This window comes from Larimichthys crocea, chromosome XX, assembly GCF_000972845.2.
Source record: "Larimichthys crocea isolate SSNF chromosome XX, L_crocea_2.0, whole genome shotgun sequence".
NCBI classification, from domain to species: Eukaryota; Metazoa; Chordata; class Actinopteri; family Sciaenidae; genus Larimichthys; species Larimichthys crocea.
Window position 1 is genome coordinate 7,033,442 of NC_040030.1, and position 13,727 is coordinate 7,047,168.

At 40.7% G+C, this 13,727-nt stretch overlaps 1 protein-coding gene across 3 annotated transcripts in view; it reads right to left on the minus strand.

Moving 5' to 3' along the window:
• Positions 1-13,727, minus strand: part of osbpl8 (oxysterol binding protein-like 8) — an 82,476-nt gene that overhangs the window by 55,217 nt on the left and 13,532 nt on the right. For all 3 annotated transcript variants that reach the window (XM_010744350.3, XM_027291911.1, XM_019265613.2), the window contains exon 2: positions 8,118-8,215. In XM_010744350.3, coding sequence (XP_010742652.1) covers positions 8,118-8,162 — 45 coding nt within the window. In that variant the 5' untranslated portion in view covers positions 8,163-8,215. The remainder of the gene's footprint in view (positions 1-8,117; positions 8,216-13,727) is intronic.

The window sequence follows — 13,727 nt, forward strand, 5'->3', positions numbered from 1 at the left end:
GAGGCTAAAAGAGCATTGCGCTTAGCGATCTTTAAAATTTGGAATTTTCTCTAAACACTAAACAAATTCTGCATTTATTGCATCTCTCCAAGAATAATGTTATTACTCCTATTTGACCGAGTTGCAGCTAACAGATTGGACTTTATCTAAACTGCTTTTATTTGGATTGAAAACTGGAAGTCAGCGCACCAAAAATGGCAGTTTTATTCCATCACAGCACAGAAAAACTATCCTAAGTATGGCTTCTTACTCATTTATTGCGCTCTGCTGCACTTTATGGTTATTTTATAGCATCAGTAACTATGGCATCCAACAGTCAAAGACCAGTTGGACTGGGCAGCTACTAGATGTGAATGTATCAAGCTCCCAGTGGAGGGTGTACATTTTTAAGTTGCAGTAGCTGCCGTTTATAGTCTACTAAAAGTTCTGGAAAAACTCTTTCACTAAAGTGTAGTGATACACATGAAAAACAACAACTGTCCTGTCCTGATAGAGGAAACTGACTTTTTTTTTAAAGAGGCCTACAAAGGAACAGTTGTAATAGAGCAGTCCACATCTAGTCTGCTGAGAGAGAGGACGGTGATTCACATCATGGGGTTTAGATGAGATAAATTATTTGCATCTTGACAAAAAAGGGTCTGTTCTTCAAACTATACTGTGGTAGCAAACCTTTCTTCAAAAAGGGACTGAAAATGGTCGAGTCAACCATCACAAAAAACCAACAACTGTTTCCATCGCATTCAGAAATGTAAAGCTCATTTGCAATAAAATGCTGGCCATTTTAATTTGTCTAAAGAGCTCAGCTTCAAGCCAGAGACTCCTGCTGAGTGATTGAGTCTGTGACTTTGACGTTTTCTTAAAGGAGTAACAAAGTACCCATTTATCATAGCGACTGGAGCAACAGCACAAAACCCCTCTTTAGGTTAGTTTTTTTTTTTAGATAATGCTGCAATTCAGTCATTATAAAAGAGGCAGAACCTTCAAAAACTGATTGCAACAGGCACGTATTTAGTGACTCAAAATGGTTCCTATTTTAGAACTGTTAAGTTATCCACCCACATCAGTTTCACATCTGTTCAGATAACCACCTCGCTCTTCCTTTTTAACTGTGTCGCTGTACATGGAGCTGCGCAGAATAACAGCAAGGCAAGCTGTAAACTCACAGAATCACAAAACGATATAAGCACGAAGCTAACTGTGACGGGAGAAGAAAAGGAAGATTAAAACAGAGTGTGACTGCAGTGAAGTCAGTTAAACTACTTCAGAACCTGACACTAGTAGTACAACCTCTACTGCCATATTGAAGTACGATGCATCATTTCGATTCGCTCCCATTTGCCTTAATAACGTTTTGCAGAAAAAAAACTCCACTCTCATTACATATCAGTGGTAAAATTCTGAATTACCTGCCCGGTGTTTGGCTTTTAAACCGGTTAGAAAATGTTGTCAGCAGCCCAGCAGGTGAGATGCTCTGTGGAGTGCTAAGATTTTATAACTTATAACCATGACTAGGACACTTTTTATTGCAAATGTTGCTACACCCAAGGACTCCCAAGCAGCTGGGTCCTCCCCGAGGTCCTCCCTGAGGAAACATTTCCATGTCAACACAGAAAGTGACGAGTCAACAGTCACAATACACCTTAAACGTACCCTCAAAACTTCAGATTTTAACTGATGAGCATAACTGCCCTAAGATACAAACTCACTCGCTGTATTCTTGTATTTAAAACGTCATATGTTATGATAATATTGTGACAAAATGTACTGACAACGAGCCCCGTTACGGCTACTACTGTATATAGGACGGTAAAATGGGGCATGTATAATTCACCATGCCACACATGATTGTGAAGATGGCTGCCACTCCTCTCTCTTACTGAAGTACTGAAGCCAGCAGAAAACATACTTCATCATTACTGCGGCCAGCGAGCTGACACACAATATATTACCCTCCCCAAGGCAAAGGAACTGGATACTCCGAGAGGGATGTGTGTGTGCCCTCCAGTTCATGCGTGCACTCATCGATTCGCACCGACAAAAAAAACAGGCGGCTAAATGTGCTTTCTATAGGGTCCTACTGGTCCTATAGCAAAAGACGATGTTGCATCTTTAGCGAGAACACATAGCGTTACTAGAAAACGATCCAATCTATGTGATGCTACATGTGCCTGCCTTTTCATTCTCAGTGTTAATAAATCCATACCGTCTTTACTGCCCTCAAATCAATATCCCACACAACACCACCCCAGCTAAAAGACAGATTTTTCTGTCAGAGAGGTGTTGAATAGGTCTTGGCAGGAGACACTCAGCTTCTACTTAAATCCCGAATGTTAAAACGTTCCCCCACATCATCTGAAATTCACTTTGTCAAGTCTTTTTTTAAGTTTTACTTATTTTCAGACTTTCATTTTGCAGCTTTTGCCGCATCTGAGGCCAAGCTAAAGCCGTGGAGGATAAGCCTGCTTTTCCTGTTTACTTTAACCCATTTACTTCAGTGGCGAGAATGTGTTTCATCAGCCCACGGCTGTCAGCTCGGTTCTGTCAACAGCACCCTGGGTCCGATCGCTGATGCACAGAAGCTGATGCTCTCTCCCTAAGAGCAGCCTGGAGCCAATTTTCACTGATGCTGTCTTGCATTATTCCTGTCACATTATTTGTAGGTCTGACAAGCGAGATCCTGACAGTTGGAAATTATTTTTTTTAAGTGACAATAATAAAAGTCACACATGGATAACTGTTGGTGTCATGGATTTCTGAGGTTAACTGTCCTTTTCTATTTTCTTAATACCTGGGCAAAAACATGCACAGCTTCCCTGCATTGCTTTTACTATGTCTGATATTATTAGTCAAAGACAATGGTTGTCAAACTATGGCAACTTGTACCACTCGTGGTACGCAATCGAGGAATACTGGATTCCTGAAATATCATTAAAAATGAGTTTTGCATTTCTTCTAATGTTTTGTTATCACACGGAGAGCTTTCCATCACATTCATGCACATAGCACGCATACATTCACTTCCTGTCATCCAAACAGGAAGGACAAGTCCCCAAGATCTTGAGTTTTATGCACACTGAGCAGAAGAAAGTGATAGATCCAACCACAGAAGCCATCAGACAACATGTCCTTCAGTGTCCTTGAGTTTGGAACAGAGTCATTTAGGCTGGCCTGCCAAAAAAATGCAATCCTCTGATATTATAATTGAAGTCAGAGGGTGTGTCCTTTTTGGCTCAGGAGTTTTATGTCTAGAATAGACATTCTTCCCCCATGGATCCTTATAGGGGAAAAACATGTGGCTTGTCTGCATTTAATGATCTATATCACAAGCCTTTATCTTTCCCTTGGTGAGTAATAGTTTCCACCTTCCTATTCCTTTAGGAATCCTATTTTTGTTCAGTCTTTTTCTAACTGTGAAGTTGTGAACATTGACCTTAGCTGAAGCTTGAGAGGAAGGGACTGCTTTAAATGTTCTGCTGGAGTCTACTGAGACTTCTGTGAGTTGTCACTGCAGCCTTGGAGAAATCCTGGAAAGATTCACTCCTTGAACATAATGTGATACAGGTCACACATATCTTTATACTTAAATAAATGAAATAATTTAGAAATTGAGGAATGTGTTACTTGGTTTCTTTCTGTTTAATATACATTTTCAATGTACCCAATAGTATTTATTGTGCTAAAATCTGATGGCGATACAGTATGTAGCGGTAAAAGGAATGGTTCAATACACTGTAATAATGGGCCCAAATGGGAAATTTTAGAAAGAGCAGTGCTGATCATATGTAAACCTTTTACACCAAACACTAAATCTTCCTCCTGCAAAAACTCTTTATAGATGAATAGTCACCCAGCTTCTCCATGACAGCCTCAATTGACCATCATGCAATGCAGCTCTCCAAAACATGTTGCATTTGAAATGAGGGGTGTGGTGAAAACCACATCAAGGCTAGCTGATGGCTCTTGATGTGGTCAAAAGGCATCCGAGGAAATGTAGGAAAGCACTAATGGTATCACCCTGTGGAGATCAACTTTAACTCTGATGTTAAAAAGTATTTTTCTGCTGATCAGGGTAAAAAAAGTCAGATATGGAGATTCTTTACTTATTCCCAGGTGGAAAGTCTCAAGTCACAACAGCAGCACACAAACAAACCACACAGTACGGTAAGGAAAGTGGAAATGTCAACACAAGTACTAACATAAAAGTAAAAAAGGAGCCACCTCAAGTACTGTAAGTAGACTATGTAGTTAATAAGTTTCCCTTCAAGAGTCTGCATAGTGTTTCATTCTGAAAATTTCTTGATGCGGCTGATCGTGGCATCAGTCAAAAATAGACCATGTAGGTATTCTGGAATTTAGGAGTTACTCTTATAAGGCATTTTCTCATAGGAATAAGCTCAGGACAGGGATGCCCTCTGAATCCCAGAAGTGGAAGCACTTATTCACTTACTGAATTATTTACAACCCAGGGTACTGAACCTTTATCTGTACTTAAAGAAACCAGCAAGGGATATCACCGGTTTTGCTGTAAATTATGGTCATGAGAGCTGCCTTCCCTCAGCACAGCAGAGCAGAGAGGTAGCCAAGGACAAAGTTAAACTCAAATTAACAACTATGCTTGTATTCTAAGCACATCTTCCCTCCACCAATGGTATGGTATAACCATCTCCTCTTACCTGTGGTACCAACAAGGCAGTGAATCCACATTAGCAGTAAAAGAGATGAATGGCAAGCCACACAATAATTGTTGATAGGGATGTCAATGCAATAGTTATGCATATTGGTCTATAGGTTCATTTGCATACACACTCTGCTAACAGCCATGCTAGCTAAAAATAAATCAATTAATAAAATAAGATAAATTAAGCTCAGTGTGACTCTCAGTTTAGCAGTAGTCATACTGGCACTATGCTGTGACTTACCACATTAAGTGCCTGGCTGCCAATGTACGAGGATGGCTCTCAGCCAATGATCCCGTCCCTGCTAGCAGGGAGAGGAAGTGTCATTTTTATATATTTTATTAAGCAGCAGAGGGGCTGCCGGACACGCATAAAAAGAGTCCATGAAGGATTTACACCATTTGTCGATTTCCGTTTTATGATTAATAAGGGAGTCAGAGTAATCCTCCAGACTGTTAATATAGATTTCTATGTGCAACAAGAACAAGAACTGCACAGAGTAGAGAAAAGAAGCCTCTACTATTTTTTAACCCTACTATCTTGTAGCGATGTCAGGCTGTTCTAGAAGTAGTGTACTATCATACAGTAGAGGACTAATGAGTGCTCAAAGAAGACTTAGTGGGAGAGAAATGTCATGTGAAGACTCAATAATGAGCCTTCTAAAGGCATTATGGGCCTAATTAAGTTTGATGCCATGTGTTGTAGTTGCACCAGATGGAAATAGTAATTCGGTCCTGAGTGACTGCAATGATGATACTTAAAAAAAAAACTTTTTTTTATAATAGAGAATGACGTTTTCCAAACAATCTCATGCCTTGCATTCATACAACGAAGCTAGCACAACTAGTCTTGCACAGTTGGAGAGTGTGAAGCTCCTCCGGAACAAATGGGGGTGAAATGCCTTGCCAAAGGGTAATTCAACAGCCAGAGAGTGGATAAAAGTTTCTCTTTTATTTTCAAATCCCCCCAGGCAGGGATCTGTTTGTGACTAGGAGATCCTATTCTCTTACCTTTGGGCTACCTCAAACACATTGTTCAAGTGCATAAAGGCTGTCTGTGTCCCCCCCCCCCCCCCCCCCCCCCCCCCCATTCTGAACAGCAGGTTACTAGCTCTTTTAATACAGTATGTACAACACAAAAGACAGCAGGTTGAATGATGGTGGATCACCCTTCATAAAGCATCTCCTGCCTGTGAGGATGTGAGAACATGGGGAGATGTGGCAGACACCTGGCTTGCTTCCCAGAGCCTTTCATCTCGTGTTGGGAGCCATCCCCTCTACCAACGGGCCTTTATGACAAACAGCAGGATATATGCCAGCGACACAGTCTAAGCCTCATACCATCGTGGCACTGTGGTCGCTCATAATGTGTGATCAAGGGAGAACACACTGCCCCAGAGACTCCAGAAAGATGGTTTTATTGCTAAATTGTGGCAATGTGTACCCGTTCGTACGATTCAATTCAATCCAGAAGAAAGCATTGAAAAGAAACAAAGTAAACACACCAGCATGGCTTTCAAACCAATTTATGCACCAGCAGCTTAATTATGCAGCCACTAAAATAGGCTCCGGAGAAGGCGGGTTGAGAAATTAACTCACACTACAAAACAGATATCGAGTGTTATTAAAACTCACTCCCACTCTAAGCAAAATTCAAAGAAGTAGGAAAAGGGCTGTTAGAGCTCTGCTCCCTTATAATCCCATTGTGTGTCATTGTGTGTCGAAGCCTGTGGGAAAAAGATGGCCAGCACCGCTATCCCTCCAGTTATCTGCAATTATAATTGCTCTCCTGCTCGCAGCAAAAATGGCGGCTGAGGATTATGATTAAGGTGAAATGAAAGGGCAGAATCGCAACCCTGAGAGTTCAGGGGAGGGAAGTGGTGTTCTTTTGGGTGGTTGTGTGAATGCGGGTATGTGTATAAAAGGTGCCACTTGTTTCCGTCCTTGCTGAGTCATAACACATCACAACATGTTCTTGTGTGAAATATACTGTATAGTTTTGTTGCTCTTGTTCTGAACTGTCTGAGTGAATGCAGATCGATCTGATCTCTCAGAGTGACCCTCCTTGTAATAACTTATAATAAGGGGTACCACAAGGATCTGTACTCAGACCGTTGTACATACACAATATGTACAATGCGCAAATATTCCTAACACGTCTTTTAAAATCAATTTTGTATGCATGTGACTCTTATTAGCCAAACATAAACATCTACTGTATCAGACATCTCTGCATAACCCTAAAAGTGTACTGAATACAGATAAGACTAAATATGTTTAGTGTATGTATGAAATTGTATACCTTCCTTTTATCCATGCAATAATGATACTCAAACTTTAGTTCAACTTTTTCGACTTTTGTTAAATAGCATTATTGGTCTTTTATATTAGAATATTTTCTATTGATGACAGGAAAACCATCAATCAACATGTGGTGTTTGTCAATGAAGATATTCTGTACTCCCACACTGCTTGCTCCACTTTAAAGCAGCTGGGTTCGCCTATAGAAGAGTGCTGTCAACCTGCAGCCGCAAAACAGGAAGTTTCAACAACTTACTGAAAAACAACAACAGTATACAACCTTTAATTGTCTACTGCCAAAGTGACTTTAATGACACACACACAGACACACACAGACACACAGACACACACGTTTAATTAGAGGCAGCAAAGAACAGTGTCTGTCGCAGCAAGCCTGACAAGCCTGTGGCAGGTTAGCAATATTAGCACCTTGAGCTAATCATTAAGGCTCAGAGAACACACTCGTGGAGCAGACATACAGTCACTGATGCCAGCAGGAAACAGGAACTCTTTCTGACTTAAGACTATATGTGGAGGTTGAGTGAAAACCACCAATTATCAACGTCTAAGAGGCAACGAGGCAGGGTTAAGATTACTTGTTTCATCTTAAGAGACGTCTACAGAATACAGTACAAGCTTTGTGTACAGTTTCATTCCAACATGCTCAATCACAAATGTCGGAGTCAGTCAGAATCTTTCAAAATAGCAGTTACAAAGACATAAATCATGATCCTTTAAAAACATCAATGTTTTTTGTTTTATCTTTAAAGATTTTCATTTTGGAACAGTAGATTAGATTCTCGTTTTGCATCTTCATGCAGGACTGTACTAGGGCTGTAAATAATGAGTATTTTCAGCAAATAATCTGTCAATGGCAGTAAATGGTGAACAATGTTCATTATATTACTCAAAGCCCAAGGTGACGTCTTTACGTCTTATTTTGTCGACGGCCCAAGATATTCAGTTTAGAGGTCATAGTCAAAAAGGACTAAATAAACCACAAAATAATCACATTTCACAAGCTGAAACCAGAAAACAATCAATCAATTCTCCAAATAATTGCCAATTAATTTAATAACTGACCATTAATCGCTGTTTGCAGCTCTAGACTGTAGCTACATATGCGAGTGCGTTGACTCACCAAAGTTTTCTCAGGCTCCTGCTGGGACTCAGAGGAGGACTCCATGGTTGTGTTAATCCAGAGTCAGTTGTGTCAGTGCCGCTCTGAGGACTGCATATCTGTTAGGAGAAAGGAGCAATGTGTTACCACAACAGGACATTACTGCAACACAGGCGAGCACTTTCTTTTATTTAGCAATCCGCAGATTACAGTGTACAGTGAGTTCAAAATTCAGCCCTCTATAGATTTTTGTCTTAGAAAAGCAATCATTTTTTTTCAACGTGCCCTTTAGCTTCATGTGGGATGGCTTGTTTGCAAGATTGGACTTATTTGGAACATCATGCCTACTCATTTATCACATCAGCTCAAACTGTTGTTAACCACAGAGAAGCACAACGGAGGAGTTGTCTCATTTCTGAAGCAGAAACCTGCTCACCATTCCCTCTGCTTTCTTTCCACCCAAACAGAGGTGCTGGAGCTTCAGGCCTATAATAAACTGTTTCTAGTGCAGGGAGGGAGGACGGGGGCTGTCAGCCTGCCTCTTGAAAAGTCTGGAAAAAAGGCCCCAGGTTTCTTTTCCCTATAGAAATGTTGGAGCGTGACATTGTTTTTAACCTTTCCAAGGAAGGTTTCTGAAAGCTGCCATCTCCTGGTGGGTACATCTTCAAAGGTATCTGTTTATTTGTATCTGTACTTTGTGACTCTAAAGGAATTAGAGTGGGAGGTTTCAGTTTTTGTCACAGTTTACAGCCTCTGACTCAGATATAACACCTACTTGCTTATGTGCTGTTGGCACACTCATATCATCTACAGATTCAAAGAAAGCTAACACAACAGCAGGATGAATCAAAGCAGCAATGTGGCATGTGGACACACAAGACAAATGTTTTTAATATCTAGTAAGTGCCATCATGGATTCAGTCGGTATTATATAGAGTTGTTCCAATTCTGATACCGCTATCGAAAATTGCTCCGATACTGCCGAAAATGCTGGCATCGGTATGTGCGACTACTGGAGTCCAGGCACTGATCCAATACCACATAATTTATTAAATTAGTAATCTATTTACTGGTTAGCTCCAATAAACTCTGGTACAGCTCTTAAAACAGTGGCACTGTGATGCAACCTGCAGCCTGCTGTTTTAGAGGGACAAGTTGACGCTAGGCTTGGAGCTAAGCTAACTAGCGGCTAACTAACACATCATGTTGGCAGTGTAGCAGTATTTCATGCTGTATAATTTTAACACCAGCAACTTGATTACAACACCTGAAGACACGTCTATATATTGCTTGATTTATTTATTTAAGTCGCTGTTGCACTACTGTTTTTACACTGTTCCATTTAAATGCCTTTTTTATTTAAAAATATTGTGGCTGCACTTCAATTCTGTTTTTATAATTATTTCTAGATTTATTTAGTCAAATTGCATTTGCACTACTGTTTTTGATACTGTTCTATGTAAAAATAAATGGCTTGAATTTGCTGTATTTATTCATGTGTTACAAAGGGTTTAACCTGAGCCAGGCCTTACCACAATGATAATCATATCACAGTCATGCAGGCGTAGTATGATACTCGGTATTGGCCCATACCCACAGCACAAGTATCGGTAGGGAAAAAATGGTATCGGAATATCTTATGTTTTATATGCAATAACTACTCCACTGCATCCCAAATTTCATTATCTAGCCGCAGGAACCCTGTGATCAGACCCGAAAGTGGCACTCCATGTGACACTACAGTGACTTCCCAAAATAACCTGCAAATTAATTAAGGTACAAGAAAAAAGAAGAAAAAAAACCCTATACAAGAAAAGGGTAGCTGAGAAACACAAAAATGCATATGCCTAAGGTGAGCCACACAAAAGAAAGCTGTATATCTGCCCGTTAACATCCACTACCTCACCTACCTGTCCACCAACAAGCTCTTGAATGGTCCAAGTCACTACCTGTTTCTGCATGCTCTCCATGCTGTTGCTGTACGTGCATAAAGTCAGTACAGGCCTAATCTCACTGTTTGCCATTGTAATGCCTCTGTCAGTTAAATCCTCACCATGAGTTTATGAACGAGTGGGACCATCTGTTAATTACACTCTGCACTTTCGAGGAGATTATTTTGGGTGGACCAGCTGCCTGCCAACGCGTGGCTGCTCTAAAAATGCTTTCAAGTTTACAGGAGGCAGCCACTTCTGCTGATTGCTGTTTTGAAGGGATATTTTAATGGTATGAAGTGAAGCTGTGATGTGAAGTGTGCTCCCAAACTGAGATTAAACCTTATCAGACTATGTTGCCACAAGAGGCCACTTGAGAAAGCAATACTATGACTTTAGGGTTGACATTGCAAAGGTTTTCGCAAGGTTATGGTATGATCTCCTCCAACAGGTATTTTGTAAACAGCGCGATGTGAAATAGGCCGTGTTAGGACTTGAGTTGTAGAAACATTGGCAACCAGTTGGCAGCTTATGGAAAAAATGGCAACATTGCCCTGAGGGAACTGGATTTGCAAGATCTGGAAATCATGAGAATCTTGTCAGGGTTGAAGCCAGGCACATGTGTCCAAACCATGGTGGTTTGAACCAATCAGCATCCTATGAGGAGCTAACAGCAACTACAGCTACTAAATATGCTAACACAGATGCTGCTAGCTTCAGCTGAAATAAAACTAAAAGCAAAAAAACACGCTGAAGGCTTTTTTTAATGTATTCTTCGACTGTCTTTGTTAAGACTTTGACTACACTGATGGATGGTAATAGACGGGTGGTTCATCTAATCACCTGGCCTGTATTGTTTTGAAAGTGCCTGCCTTTTCCGAGAATATTCCACTGACGACTTCCCGGTTGGTTCTGTCCAACAAAGCATCTTGCGCAGTCAGGTTAATGGAAAGGCTCTTTCGGGAACAAATCATGAAAGCCACAGACTAGTAATAAAAGAAAATGGGGTGCAGGGATTCAGATGATTGTAGAAAATAAGAGCAGGCTGAGGTTGTGCTGCACTGACAGCGAGCTCTGAGAAAGCAGGATTCTGCTTCATTCAGTTCAATTAAGGTTTCTATAAAATTCTGTCTTGACCCACTTAACACAAACCATTTAAAATCTTTATTACTCACACAGGCAATTCTTGTGGAAACAATAAAATCCAATATAGGTTCCCCAGATAATAATTTTACACAGATTTTGTGGTATATTTGCATGTCTATGAAATTATAGTAACCTTCAGGCGCCATGTAGGCAGCTCTTGACAATATTCACAAATGAGTTTCCTTTGAGAGCTGCCAAGAAGGTCGTTGATGAAAGGTAGCAGGAAGGAAGCGACTTAAAGACACTCTTAAGAGATAAATAGAGTCTAATATGAGACAGAGGACGGGAGGACATCCTGACAAAGAGAAGATCACTAAATCCCCCCACCAGTCATTCTACTAATGTAACGCTCCAGTGCTCCAACAACCTACAGCCAGCACACACACACGCTTCATCTGGCCTCGACTCTCAAGGACCCATCACGCCGAGACAGATGCTTTCCACTCTCCCTCAAAACCGGCTTTAGCAATCAGTCCATGACTCAGCCCAGAGTGGCAGCCACACGGCTGGGGTGGGAAAGCGACACAGAAATTAAGGCCACGATCTACAGGGAATATGTTGTAGTAGTTAAAGGGGGTTAACTTTTTTTTTTTTCTTTGTCGACATTATTTGTATGATACTGTCTCTGAAGTGTGTTGCAGCAATGACAACTGAACTCCTCTCTGGGATACATAAAGTGTCTTATCTTATCTCTGGGTCTAGAGTTAGCTCTTTGCCATTGACTTACATTCTCGGTGTTTAGTTCACACTCTTATCCAGGGAGACTCTGTCAACAGCAACATATGCCTCGGCTTCTGCTGAGCTGATTTTGTGGATGACTAAATACACATTAGCTATTTGCAGCTGTTCTTATGGTGACGTGGGAAGTAGCTTTACATTGAAATGAGTGAAATGTCTCCAACTATTGCATGGACTGTAACAGGCCATGCAGTGCAAACATATATGCACACACATATATCTGAGGGTCACGTAGTTTGGTCAAATCACCCTCTGTTTATTTATTTTCCCATTAGACCAAACTGTATTTTGTTTTTAGGCGCTAATTAGCCTATTTTCTGGTTATGACATAACCAATGACGGAAACAATGGACAAGCCACTCTGCAGTGGTTCTATTGTCTTCACTTTCTCCCACACTTGACTGACACTCGACCCCTTCGCACAAGCTGGCACATACCGGTCTGTTTCAGCCGTACCACAGCAGTCTGTGAGCTAAGAGCTGTGAATCATTGGCAAAGACAGAGGGCATACGCACAGGGAATCCTAAATGTGTGGCTTGGCAGTGGCCCCAAAACAGAGCACTGAAGAAACACTGGCTGAGGGGTTTCTCCACAGAGCCACAAGATAGCAGGGAGACCTCTGGGAATAATGTATGTTTTTAAGTCTAAAGACGGATTTGAAAGGCAGATCATGCTGAGCCAAGCAGGGCATAGAGTCAGCACACTGACAATACTTGTTGCATCATGTGATAATTGAAATATCATTACGCAATACCGTGGACATGTGATACCTACCGCAATATCAATATCACCATCACAGTATTTTTCCATTTCATTTGCAGGGCCAATCAAAAGTTATTCTCTTGTGCAATGCATTGTTAGACTCATTACCGTTTCCCCCGCCGTCATCCTGTTCTCTACTGCCCTACCACTGCCTGTGGTGAATAATCACAGGAAACATTAAGTGTTAGATTTATCATTATGTAGTATTCAAAAAGACACTAGGCTGGATAACAAGGCTTCTGAAATATATAAGATCCCGCCGGAGCTGACACTGAGAGGCACAACATCAATGTTAGCCTTTTCTTCTCAGCTTTGGATGATCACAAGCACAAGCAGTTTTTTTGGAGAGAACTCTGTTGACTGTATCAGTAGTTCATTAAGTCTTTATGCTGGAGTAACTAACTAACAAACTGCTTGCTTTTATGATTTAGACTTACAAGTTTGCTTCTTTTAATATTATTTCAGAAAAATATGTACAAAAACCTTATACATCACTTCTAAATAGGAGTCGAACAATTATTTTGAATTGCACATATATTTATGGTCTAGTTATGGTGATATTTTGCCTTTAAATAGGGCTGCACAATACTAACTCTCTGTTGAAGATTACATATATGACAAAATGTGATAAATACTGTATATACTAAGATGTTTTATAAAAGCAGGATCGGTTACTAGAAACATACATTATGGAAAATGGCGGGTTTTAAAATAATGAGACAAAAAACAGAAAATAATTGTTTTTGGTTGGTTTGAATCTGCGGCAGTGAAATACATTGATTTTGATTGTTTTTTTAGATTAACAGCAGAGCTCAGCTCAAAGGCAGGCAAGGACAGCAATCATTTCAGGGTCCTAAGCTGATTGTAGCGATGTTGCTGCCCTTTCTCAACAGGGGAGGCAGCTGTCTGACAAGATCTATGCAGGCCTATCACTGCTGCCACTGCTGAGGGTCTGGTAAATGATTACCTGTTGTTAAGTGAGACATGTGGTGTGCTGCCAGGCACAGATGAACGATAACGGCAAGCGATGAGGTCGTTACAATGTCTCATGTTG